The sequence below is a fragment of the Lupinus angustifolius genome, chromosome LG11 (genome assembly GCF_001865875.1).
Source record: "Lupinus angustifolius cultivar Tanjil chromosome LG11, LupAngTanjil_v1.0, whole genome shotgun sequence".
NCBI classification, from domain to species: domain Eukaryota; kingdom Viridiplantae; phylum Streptophyta; class Magnoliopsida; order Fabales; family Fabaceae; genus Lupinus; species Lupinus angustifolius.
In genome coordinates this window covers 919,010-931,139 of record NC_032019.1, presented here as the reverse complement: position 1 = coordinate 931,139, position 12,130 = coordinate 919,010, and the positions used below count along the sequence as shown (strand labels likewise).

The 12,130-nt window shown below is 36.2% G+C and overlaps 2 protein-coding genes across 6 annotated transcripts; one reads left to right on the top strand and one right to left on the bottom strand.

Moving 5' to 3' along the window:
* LOC109360455 (protein SMG7-like) lies at positions 1-6,483 on the top strand. Of its 4 annotated transcripts, none has more exons than XM_019605371.1 (9): positions 1-147; positions 851-947; positions 1,258-1,860; positions 1,986-2,108; positions 2,612-2,844; positions 2,959-4,637; positions 5,095-5,418; positions 5,520-5,640; positions 5,906-6,483. In XM_019605371.1, exons 2-7 carry the CDS (start codon positions 876-878, stop codon positions 5,394-5,396), a joined length of 3,012 nt encoding a protein of 1,003 aa, XP_019460916.1. In that variant the 5' UTR covers positions 1-147; positions 851-875; the 3' UTR covers positions 5,397-5,418; positions 5,520-5,640; positions 5,906-6,483. The 4 variants fall into 4 exon arrangements, with proteins under 4 accessions (XP_019460916.1, XP_019460913.1, XP_019460914.1 ...); XM_019605368.1 differs by having other exon boundaries at positions 2,959-4,766; positions 5,098-5,418; XM_019605369.1 differs by having other exon boundaries at positions 2,959-4,766; positions 5,098-5,418; positions 5,511-5,640.
* LOC109359055 (hydroxyproline O-arabinosyltransferase 3-like) lies at positions 7,147-10,778 on the bottom strand. Of its 2 annotated transcripts, none has more exons than XM_019603565.1 (9): positions 10,462-10,778; positions 9,674-10,144; positions 9,154-9,221; positions 8,868-9,069; positions 8,620-8,717; positions 8,411-8,480; positions 8,224-8,295; positions 7,987-8,100; positions 7,147-7,501 (listed from the first exon to the last, which is right to left on the bottom strand). In XM_019603565.1, the coding sequence occupies exons 2-9, from the start codon at positions 10,061-10,063 to the stop codon at positions 7,430-7,432; spliced, it is 1,086 nt and encodes a 361-aa protein (XP_019459110.1). In that variant the 5' UTR covers positions 10,064-10,144; positions 10,462-10,778; the 3' UTR covers positions 7,147-7,429. The 2 variants fall into 2 exon arrangements, with proteins under 2 accessions (XP_019459110.1, XP_019459109.1); XM_019603564.1 differs by having other exon boundaries at positions 10,424-10,777.

Genomic DNA, 12,130 nt, shown 5'->3' with positions numbered 1-12,130 from the left:
TTGGACCCAACAACACAAATAAACAAACATCATTCATTCATTCACGTCTTTTTCTTTCTTCTCTCTTTCTCTCTCATCCCAAACCCTAACTCAACCACTTTCTTAATCCCTTCGATACCGATTTTCGCTCTCGATCTCATTACGTAGGTGAGATTCTCAATGCTTCCAATTTTTATCTTTCTCAATTTTCGTTTCTCTTTTTTTTTGATGTTTTTTTATCGTGTTTTCTTTCATTGATTTATATTTGTTGTTATTGTTGCTGGATTTCACGGATCGGATATTGTTTTTGTGCAATTGTATATTTGATGACGCGTTTTGTCACGTTTCGTGTTTTTTATTTTGTTTTCTCTTTTAATTTTGCCTTCCTCTTAGGGTTTTAGATCGGGAATTTAAGGGATAATTGTTTTAGATTTGATATATTTAATTTTTTCCCTCCGACCAAACAAATTTTTCGTGTATTTCTCTTTTTGGTTTGATACTCTGGCTCAACATGATCTTTGAAAACGATTAGATTTTTCATGATGATAAGTAGCAGATATATTTTGAAATCCATGACTGCTTTTTTTTGTCCCCTTGAATAATCTCCAACAAAGGGCCAAATTGGCCTGTTTATTAATTTTATTTACTGAATTCTAGTTCTGAATTCCAATTTCAGTGGGTATGGGTACTATGGCATGTTATGTGATTGGTAGGTCAGAATTTTTATATTGATGATTGGCTCATATTGATATTGCACAACACAGATTACATTTTTCGAGGAGGGGCTAGGATCCATCCTTTGGGCCTCTGGAGAAGCATATTTTTTACATTCTCTATTAACCGTGCAGTTTACTTGATTTTTGATTTGTAGGATTTAGTCAATGAACATTTGATGGATGATGATAGTAGAGAAGGATAACATGTCTGCTCCTTCACCACAGGAGCGTGCACAACGCCTTTATGAGAAGGTACTTGCCTTTCTTTCTTTGACAATCACTGAGAATGTGATCAGGAACAAGGGCTTGACTTTATGGTGTTTTGTTTTGTTTATTGATGTTACTTTTTATTCTGATGTGAAGATAGCTCCATTTTTTGTAATATTTGGTTTCCTCTCTTTATTCTGGTTCCATTTTGGAATTTGTGCTAGATCTTGTTACCAGTACCCTGTGCCATATACTGCTGTTGCCCCGAACTTCTGTATATTTTGGTTTATTGGTACCTTTGTTTTTAAGAATTATAATTTGCTGTTTTCATAACATTTCATTTTTTATGACTTAGAACCTTGAATTGGAGAATAAGCGTCGGAGATCTGCTCAGGCGCAGGTCCCATCAGATCCAAATGCCTGGTCGCAGATGCGTGAGAATTATGAAGCAATAATTCTTGAGGATCATGCTTTTTCTGAGAAGCACAATATTGAGTATGCTCTATGGCAGTTACATTATAAGAGGATTGAGGAATTGAGGGCATTCTTAAATGCCGCTCTTACTTCTGTAAGCTCAAAATCATCTCAGGGAGGAAAAGGTCCCGTGAGACCTGATCGGATAACTAAAATAAGGCTTCAGTTTAAGACTTTCCTTTCAGAGGCAACTGGATTCTACCATGATCTCATTATGAAAATCAGATCCAAGTATGGGCTTCCTCTTGGTTACTTTGAGGATTCAGAGAATCAGATTGTGAAGGAGAAAGATGGAAAGAAATCTGCCGATATGAAGAAAGGTTTAATATCTTGTCACCGTTGTCTGATATACTTGGGAGATCTCGCTCGCTACAAGGGACTGTATGGGAAAGGTGACTCAATAAAGCGGGAGTTCGCAGCAGCTTCAAGTTACTATTTACAAGCTGCATCCCTTTGGCCTTCAAGTGGGAATCCCCATCATCAGGTTTTTTTATTTATTTTGGCGTTCTGCATCTATTGTTTCGTTTTTGGCTGCTTGACATCTCACATGTTTATTTGTATTTCATAGCTACTGCACTCCATCTTGATTTGAAAAGTCGTTATTTTCAGCTTGCTTTATTGGCTTCATATTCTGGAGACGAATTGGGAACAATTTATCGTTACTTTCGAAGCCTGGCTGTGGACAGTCCATTTACAACTGCTAGAGATAATTTGATAGTTGCGTTTGAGAAGGTAATGTGAACATGAAATTGATTTTGAAATTCTCAACAATTTTCTTATTCACAAGTCTCAATTATTTTTTAAACATGTATTTTCTTCTTTGTTTCTTATGTGTTATTCAACCATGTTTTTTTATTGCTTGCAAACTGATGTACAATTGTGATCCTCTAGTTAAGTCATTTCTACTACTACTAGTGTTTGATACTAAGTTAAAGGCATTAAAAGTTTGTAAGCTGTCAACTTCCGATGGCTTCATTGATTTATGTTATGTGGGCATGTGTGAGGTGGATTTACGGAATGTATTATAATTGGTAATTATATTTGATTTATTGATAGAATGTAACACAGCGTCCTTCTAGTGTAAAGTAGGGCTGTTATTTTGGCATTGAACCTGTTGGGGGTGAAGAATATGCCCTTGGGCTTGGTTCTCTGTTTCTTTTCTTGCTGCTGTGTGTGGTGTTGATATTGGCAATACTTTTTTTTCATAACTAGCTATTTTTATAATACCATTACAGAATCGTCAAAGTTACTCTCAGCTATGTGGTGATGTTAAAGCTCTTGCAGCCAGAGAATCATCTGGCCAATTAACCAGCAAAGGAAGAGGAAAAGAGGAAGCAAAACTTGCAACAAGGGGTACTGGTGTGGAAGCCTGTCCTAGAAAGGATGGAGCATCCAACATACAAGAGACTTTGAAATCCTTCTGTACCCGTTTTGTCCGTCTAAATGGAATCTTATTCACTCGTACAAGGCATATATTATTCATTATCGAACACTCTTCGCTTTTTATGCATTGCACCATTAAGAGTTAATACGTTCTGACTTTTTTCCTCCTCTTTGTTTCTCATTTTTTTCATGTCTACAGCATTGAGACCATCAGCGAAGTTCTCTCTCTTGTTAGCACTAGCCTCCGTGAACTTCTATCTTCAGGGCAAGATGAAGAGCTGAATTTTGGAATGGATACTCTTGAGAATGGACTTGCCATTGTCAGAATTGTTTCCATAGTCATATTTACAGTTCATAGTGTGAATAAGGAGTCTGAAAGTCAAACTTATGCAGAGATTGTACAGCGTGCTGTTCTACTTCAAAATGCATTCACTGCTTCTTTTGAATTGATGGGTTTCATAGTCGAGAGGTGTATTCAGCTGCAGGATCCTTCTTCTAGTTATCTTTTACCTGGCATTTTGGTTTTTGTAGAGTGGTTAGCTTGTCATCCAGATTTTGCTGCCGGCAATGATGTGGATGAGAATCAGGCAACTGTTAGATCAAAATTTTGGGTTCATTGTATATCCTTCTTGAATAAGCTACTCTCAGTTGGGCCTACATCTATTGAAAGTGATGCAGATGAGACTTGCTTTAATAATATGAGCAGGTATGAAGAAGGGGAAACTGAAAACCGGCTTGCATTGTGGGAGGACATTGAGTTACGTGGATTTGTTCCTCTTCTTCCTGCACAAATCATCTTGGATTTTTCAAGGAAGCATTCCCTTGGAAGTGGTGGTGAAAAGGAAAGAAAAGCTCGGGTCAAAAGGGTTTTAGCTGCAGGAAAGGCTCTAGCAAATGTTGTTAGGATTAATCAGAAAATGATATATTTTGACTCGAAAGGAAAGAAATTTACAATTGGTCTTGAGCCTCAAGTCTCAGATGATTTTGTTCTTGTCTCCTATTCAGACATACCTGATGCAGAGAAGCTGAAAGAAAATACAGCAGACAGGAGTAAGGTGGGAATTGTTCGGCCAGACCAACACCAGCATATCGAAGGAGAGGAGGATGATGAGGTTATTGTTTTTAAACCTATCGTAGCTGAGAAACGAGTTGATACGGTGGTTGTCCCATCATGGGCACCCTATGAAGGCTTGGAGTCGGTACCAACAGCCTCTGGAGGGGATATGAAATTTCATACTAATTTTGCAAATAACTCTATCAACAATGTGAACCATCAAACTTCTTTGCCTCCTGTTAGTGGTATGTGGCCACAACACCTGCAATCAGATCAGCCACATTCTTTGAGGTGGTTAGAGGAGACCACTCTTGCTAACAGTTTGAAAAGTCTAAGATTCTCTGAGAATGGGCAGGTAATGGAACCTGACCTGCCACTACAAGAAGCTGTAGCAATCTCCAACTATACTGCACGTCCAATTCCTACCCAACAACCTGTAAGTGCTGGTACTGGTGTGCTTGACGGTCTCTCAAAAGCTGAAGACTTTGTGATATCATCCAAAGTTGATGCTATAATACCATCTGGAGTTATTGCTGATAATTCTGTTGTGAAGACATCGTCAGCATTGCAAGTTGGTTTGAAAAAATCTCCAGTGAGCCGGCCTTCTAGGCACCTCGGACCCCCTCCTGGCTTCGGTCGTGTTTCTCCTAAACTAGATACTGAACCCACTGTTTCAGATTTGATTATCGCGAATCCAATTATGGATGGTTACAGTTGGTTAGATGGATATCAGTTGCCTTCAACCAATGGTTTGGGCCCCAATGGTTCTCTTGCTTATCCCAATGGTTCTCTTGCTTATCCAAATGGTTCTCTTGCTCACCCCAGTGGTTCGCTTGCTCACCCCAGTGGTTCTCTAGCTCACCCCAGTGGTTCTCTAGCTCACCCCAGTGGTTCTCTAGCTCACCCCAGTGGTTCTCTTGCTCACCCCAATGGTTCTCTTGCTTACCCCAATGGTTCTCTTGCTTACCCTCTGATGAATCTTCAACAAGTCAGTAACAATGGCTTGAGTGGGACAGCCAGCTTTCCCTTTCCTGGAAAAAATGTTCCATCTGCTCTGCAGATGGAGAAACAAAATGGTTGGCAAGATTATCTGAGTTCGGAGCTGTTAAAAACACACCATGACCAGCAGCTGGATCCACAGCATCAACTGACAGCTGGAAACCAGCAGTTTACTACACTGCCTGAGCAATATCAAGGACAACCAATCTGGACAGGTCGTTACTTTGTGTGATGTCTGTGTAAGAGTATTGCTGGTATGTTCTGGTCTCGATTTTTTGCTGGATGGTTCTCTTGCTTACCCCAATGGTTCTCTTGCTTACCCTCTGATGAATCTTCAACAAGTCAGTAACAATGGCTTGAGTGGGACAGCCAGCTTTCCCTTTCCTGGAAAAAATGTTCCATCTGCTCTGCAGATGGAGAAACAAAATGGTTGGCAAGATTATCTGAGTTCGGAGCTGTTAAAAACACACCATGACCAGCAGCTGGATCCACAGCATCAACTGACAGCTGGAAACCAGCAGTTTACTACACTGCCTGAGCAATATCAAGGACAACCAATCTGGACAGGTCGTTACTTTGTGTGATGTCTGTGTAAGAGTATTGCTGGTATGTTCTGGTCTCGATTTTTTGCTGGTTGTTTGATGGATCCCTTTTAATTTGTTAAATTTTTGGACCACTGACATGCTTATCTTTTTAAGGTCATGTAGGATTATTATGGATGATGCTTCATCCTTTGCTATTCATTAAAACTCACTTGAAGCCTTGTCATTGAATGTTAATGGAGTTTATTTGGCTTAGACTCGTTGCAACAACTTGCTACTACAAAGGGTGGGTTCCAAATTATTCTTCATAATGATGATCTGTTACACATTTTGAAATTTGGACAATCGTGTATGTCACCCTTGTCCAATTTCATTCGGTTCTCTGATCTCTCATCTTCTATATGTCTAATGCTTCTATTTTTTCTAGGTCTCCTAGTATTTTTCTCAATGTTAATAAGTCTTGGAAACGATGCTTGCTTTTATTTACTTATGAATTGGTGGTTGATTTTTTGTGCTGGCTGGTGAGAATTTACCCTTGTGATTAATTGCAGATTTTGCTTAGCTAACCGGTTGTGATGAAGGAAAAAAAAGCAAGCATCTTTACAGTTCAAAGTTCTTAGTAAGCCTTGTCTGGTTTGGGGTGGATTGAAGGTGGTAGACAATATTATCCAGTCATATTGGAGCATATATCTTCTGGGATTGGTGGTGGGATGACTATGGTTTGTTCACTTCTATAGTGGAAATGTCATAAATGTGCACCTGTAAGAATTGTTGCATCATTTAGCTGTGCCGGTGATGCATTGTGCTACCCTTTTTCCTACAACTGCTTCAGACTAGTTTGGTGTAGTTACGAAGTGGTTGGAAGTTTGATAATAATGGGATAACAATAAAATATGAAATTGTGGACCACACTTGAGTAAGTACATGTGTCTGTAGTGGTTGCATTTGCAACTTCGTTAAGTTTATTATAATGTGTTATTATATGAGACCATATGTGGCTCATTTTCTGTTATTTGCTCAGTTTCAAATAAATAGCCCCGGTGGAATGTTTGATTGTGGCTATGTCATGGTCTCTATATGAATGATATATTTACAAATTGTAACATATAGTTATTGCTTACTTTGGCTATTAGAGAGTTCGTCTACTTTGATTCCTACTCACTTGTCTATTTTCATTTTCTTCGAAGCTACATTTCATGCTCTACTTGACTGAAAAAGTGGGTAATCCATTGGTATTGTTGTTGAAGCTTCTTTCGCCTTTCTTGAAGTTCTTCATTTATGCTTTTCTCTTGCATAATATTTTAAGATTTTTGATCTTTAAAATATGCATCCTCAAGAGCACTTGTAAAATTGTAACACATTATCCTAGAAATATTTTTACATCCACTTTTGAATCAAGTGATGCGTTCGAATTGCATATATTATTTGAGAAGTACCACTCATAAAATTCTGAACATTTTAATTCTTTTATCGATTGATAAACATATTCTATTTTCTTAGCTTAGAGTTAGTTTAAGAGTTGTATTTTGGAAGGGAAGAAATAGAAAAAATGGAAGATTTGAGAGCCATGAAATACACTTGTAAAATAACAAGTCTTTTATTTCCCTTCCTTCCCTTCTAAAATTCAACTCCCAACCAAATCCTTAACAAGTAGGAGACGTTGTTTAGAAATTTATTTAACTCAAACTTGTAATTATGACTCTACCAGCTTGCAAACAGAAAACAAGGATGAGAACAGTCTTGGTATCATGCCTAACACCCCAAGAGTGTTTAAATCTTGTAAGACAAAAACAATGAACGAGATTTTTGTATTGAGTGCAGTCTGATAACAATCAGTTGGCAAAAATAAATATATCAATGTTGTCTTGTAACATGTTTAGCATGCAAGGAATAAAGTGGGTATTAAGAAGAACAAATCCTATTTTCAGAGCAAGCACAAAAAACATCCTTTGTATTCATTGCAATTCCTCTCTGCATAAACTCATCTATTTTGGCATGTAATTAGTGTTTGTGGTGCTCCTCCTAAAGCACCAGCAACAGTGGCCTATGGCGTTATGGTTTGTGATGTTTTCTCCTCAGGTTCTATTTAATGAGTCCCATTCAGGTATGTTTGCAGTAGCCTCATTCACCATCTTTACAAGCCGCACCTGCAAATGATAATTGCAGTTTCTATTATTTGACACATTATGGAGGCTGAAATAGAAAGGCTAGCCTCAAAGATAAATGACATGAGATGACAGAAGAGGAATGGTTGAAGAAGATGCTCTTTTAATGATTTCATAGACAATAAATATTTGTTATTGTGGCTATTTTAGAAACATGAGATGAGATGAAGAGTGCTACAATTTAGATTGTTAGGTAGTGTTTGTTTTATCAAATGTTTTTTACTTATTCCCATGTTTAGTAGAAGATACTCAGGCCAATGACAATATTCTTAAATTTCTGGGCATCTCAGTCAGGCAAAGAGAACTTAGATTTCCACCTTTTTAGGTGTGAATGTGATTCCATGCATAACTCTTAAACACCACACCTCATAGAAATAGCACATTTCCAACATTAACTACTCACCAAGAGGGTTTTCACTAGTAATTTCAAAGCAAGACACAAGGGAAATTTGAAGGTATGGACATACCACACTTTCAGGAACTCCTGGAGGGGGTAAGGAAAGGTTTTTGGGAGGAGGAGAAGTAAGATGAGATCTCTTGTCAAAACGCCATTCTCCGATCTTCCCATATGTCAGTTCCCCCTGGATGAAGAAGTCAAAAGAAATCAATAACTAAGCATGGAAGATACCTAACCAAAAGGAATACCAACTAAGGTATCACAATTTCTCTTTCTTTTGAGTACAAAGTAGGAGAAATGAGCTTACCTTCAAGTTGTAGTCACATCCATATGTATAATGGATGATAAACTTCTTCCCAACATGTAAGTCCCAAGGTGGCTGAAATTTTCTAACAATGCATGTTATGTATGAACTTATATAATGCTTCAGCAATAACAAAGGAAAGACAGGGGAGAATAAAATGAAAATACAAGACGACATGATCAAATCAAACCTGCAGCATAAAGTCTTTTCGAAGAATATGCTTTACACCATGCAATGCAGATGCTACAGCATAAGCATACCTTATTTCAAGAGCGAAATAAAGCAGGTTAGAAATGTCACTAATGGCTAGTCTGCACTCTCCCAGAGAAGCTATCATATAATAATAGCATTGATTAAACTAATAAGAAATAGAAACCTTGATTTCAAAGCAGTACTCACATTTCGAGCACCCATCCAAAAGCTTTATCGGTCTCTGGATCATCTTTCATTCTCAACGAAATATTCACCCATGATGGAGCTATTTCCTCCATCAGAGACTGATATAAAGCAAAATCAATGCCTTAGAGCAAGACTATATTGCTTGTAGCAAAAATAATAACTTACAGTAACAGTAAAAGCTATGAATGTCACATATAACAATTAAAATGAATCAAGCACCTTGTGCAAGCTATTAATGGAAACTTCACCTTTTGAATAATTACAGGAGAATTGCCAATGGGGTCGACATCAGTAACAGGACCCTTTTCTTCAGGATAGAACTTCCGAATTATTTTTTCATTTTCAGCTGGTTTTATATAGAAAAATGGAAACCCGGCTGGTTGGGTTCTAGAAGCCAAATTAGGCAAAGGATTCACAAATATGTGGTCAGGTTCTGCCATCAGAATATATCTGCGACAATCACAAAACGCACTGCTTCTTAGGTTTCGTTATTGTAAAGTATAAAAAATCCAGAAAACTAGAATTTGAACTTACTCTTCCTCAATATCTGCTTTCTCCAGCCACTGAACAAAAGCCCATGGTCTATTTAGGACAATATAACCCTGGACCAAAAATCAGTTGTAAGGAACGATACAGAAACGATGAAATTGATGATTGTCAACAGTTTGTAACATGTTAAGTTAACAAACTTGCACCTGTGAAGGTAAAATTCACTGATATGAGAAGTGCAATTGTTCAATTGGTCTACCAACTTTTTTGGGTTCTTTGGAACAAGGTACAATACTTTTACCTAGTATGAAATGCATCTATGATCAATTCTTTTGCCTCCTTTTTATCACTACTTTTAGACAGCTGAAGTAGCCAAATATGTTCATCTTATTTCACACATAAGTTGCAACAGATTGAAATCTATAATGTAAAAAGAGTTTGTAATACTATTATGCCTAGTTATTTTGTAAAATTGATATTAGTCACAAATTGACCAAAACACAAGTTTGAAACGGCTGAAAAGATAGCCAAAAATTCTGACAGCAGAAGCAGAAAACATATTTACCCGATCCAAGCCCTCGGGAAGTGGATCAGCAACAAAAGTAGGAATCTCATTCATCAACTGGTCAGCCCTTCCCGAATGCAATATACGAGTGAACTTCCCCATGTCTGATCCAGGCATGTCCCTCACCTTTTTATACCAATAATACATAATCCTGCATTGCCATTGGCTATAAGCAGCATCAGTTGCAGTCAAGGCAACATGGTACTTTGAACCAGACTTTGCTGATCCCATCACTTTCCTCCCACCAAAAGATTCATCTGCCACCAAACCTTCATTCTTATTATGCTCTATGATCAAAGATACCAGATTATATGTTGCAAAGGAAAAACCGAGCACTATAAGCAGCATAAGTAGTGACTTTGCACGTCCCATATTTTTCCTCACAATCATTTTTTCAATTCAAAGTTTGAAATTTTGAATTCTCTGAATCTCCAAAGGTCAACCAGATCAGTCCAATTCTGCTATCTGCAACTGCAATAGCTTCTCATTAAACCTTCATTCATATCACTCCATTACTTCAAAATCACTCCTCTAATTCATAGCTATAGTCAATACTAGGCACTAGCTATAATAACAATCATTTACTGTCTTTGCTCCACAAGAAAAAAATGCACATCACAGTAATAAAAAGTGGTGAAAATTTTGGTCACTATACACAACAACCATTGGAAATGAAACAAAAGCCAATAAAAATCATAACATAAAACCCCAGAAACTGAAACCCAAATAAGGCAAATTACATAGTTGAACCTGAATCCAAAGTCACGTAAACAGATCTGATCTTATACCTCAATTCAAGGCACCCAATGTGGAAAGATGCAAACTTTGAACGGAACACAAGTGTAAAAGAACCAAATTTTGGAGAGAGAAAACAAAGGGGTGGGAAATTTTTTGCAGGAAGCAAATGAAGTGTTGAAATGAAAATTGTGGGGTTTTGAGTTTTGAAGAGACAAGTTTGGAATGATGCTATGATGATGATAACATAAATGGAAGTATATGAATGTTGATCTTGTATGCATATGATTATGTTAATGTATTTGATTCGAAAGTAGCAAAAGTGAAATGAAATGGATTGTGATGGTGATGGTGATGGTGTGAGAAACGTGTGGTGAGAAACAAAAGGAATGAAAGAAAAAAGGAAAAAAGTGAAGAAAGGTTAGTGATTGGGAATGGATTTGACGCAAATCCCGGTCACAAACACATCCCAATTTGTCTCTATCTCAATATACAAAACATCCACTTCTATGTTACCATTGTCCTATTCTATGTTGCCTTTTTAGTGTCTTACTCATATCATATCATTTTTTTTGTTAGGACTAAAATTATCTCGGTAGAGTAAAGAACTAGACATTTTTAAGATGTGTGGTTGCATCTTCATATAATGTTTCTCTTCATATAATGTTTCTCGGAATTTGAAGTTTTGATTATTTTGGAATCTAATAGAATCATACAATGGCACTAGACCAATGCATTGGTAATGTATTATTTATCCTTTATTTTTAACTAGCATGTTGACAACACTTTGTATATGTCAACTTCTATTCTTATTTTATGATATTAAATTTGTATTTATTATAATATCCAACTTAAAGTGAGATGTATTAATTATAGTTATTTAAGATTATATGGTTTTATTTTGTAAATAAAAAATATTAAAGGCAAAATAAAAAAATAGAATCATGATGATAATTATTTCAAGTTTTGACTTTATATATACTATTGATAGATTATCAATATTCTTAAATAAAAATACTATAAATAAGTAGTTAATAATATATTGATTGTTATAAACTTTTAAAAATGATATGTATTATATTCTTCTATTAATCCTATTTTCTAGCCTTTTCTTTTTATTACATCCTAATGGTCTGGCTTTATGTGTGCTTTTCATTTCACGATTAAAAAAATTAAAAAAAGGACCATTGATGCATGGATTCCTACTAAGTTGGGATCAAGATATCTTTTTTTAATTATGGAGTTTCATTGAACATTATTTTTTTCTCAGAGTAAATGATCATTAAAATAAATTTGACCTTATCTAATTTATTTGAAATGTAATAAATAAATAAATAATTAATTAATTAATAAATGATGTTTCTCCTGTATTCTCGCATGTTTAAGTTAGACGTGGGTTAGAATTAGTACTCATTAAAATTTTAAATACATTTCCCCTCAAAATTTTGTTTATGAAATTAGATAGCAGTTAACATTATAATTTCAAACTATTTTATGTTGATGGTGCATACTTCATTGGTGTTGCTTTGATCTAACAGCAATATATGATGAAGGATGTTTTAAATCTGATTAAAGCTTTGGCTATCATGATTGGTTGGATATTGTAATTAAATCTGATTGCAAAGAGAGTGATGAAAGAAAATAAAACACCAACAAGATGTTAGTCTAATGATGTAAGGCCACACTAGATCTTTAAGATAACTAAAATGTTAAGAGTTCGAT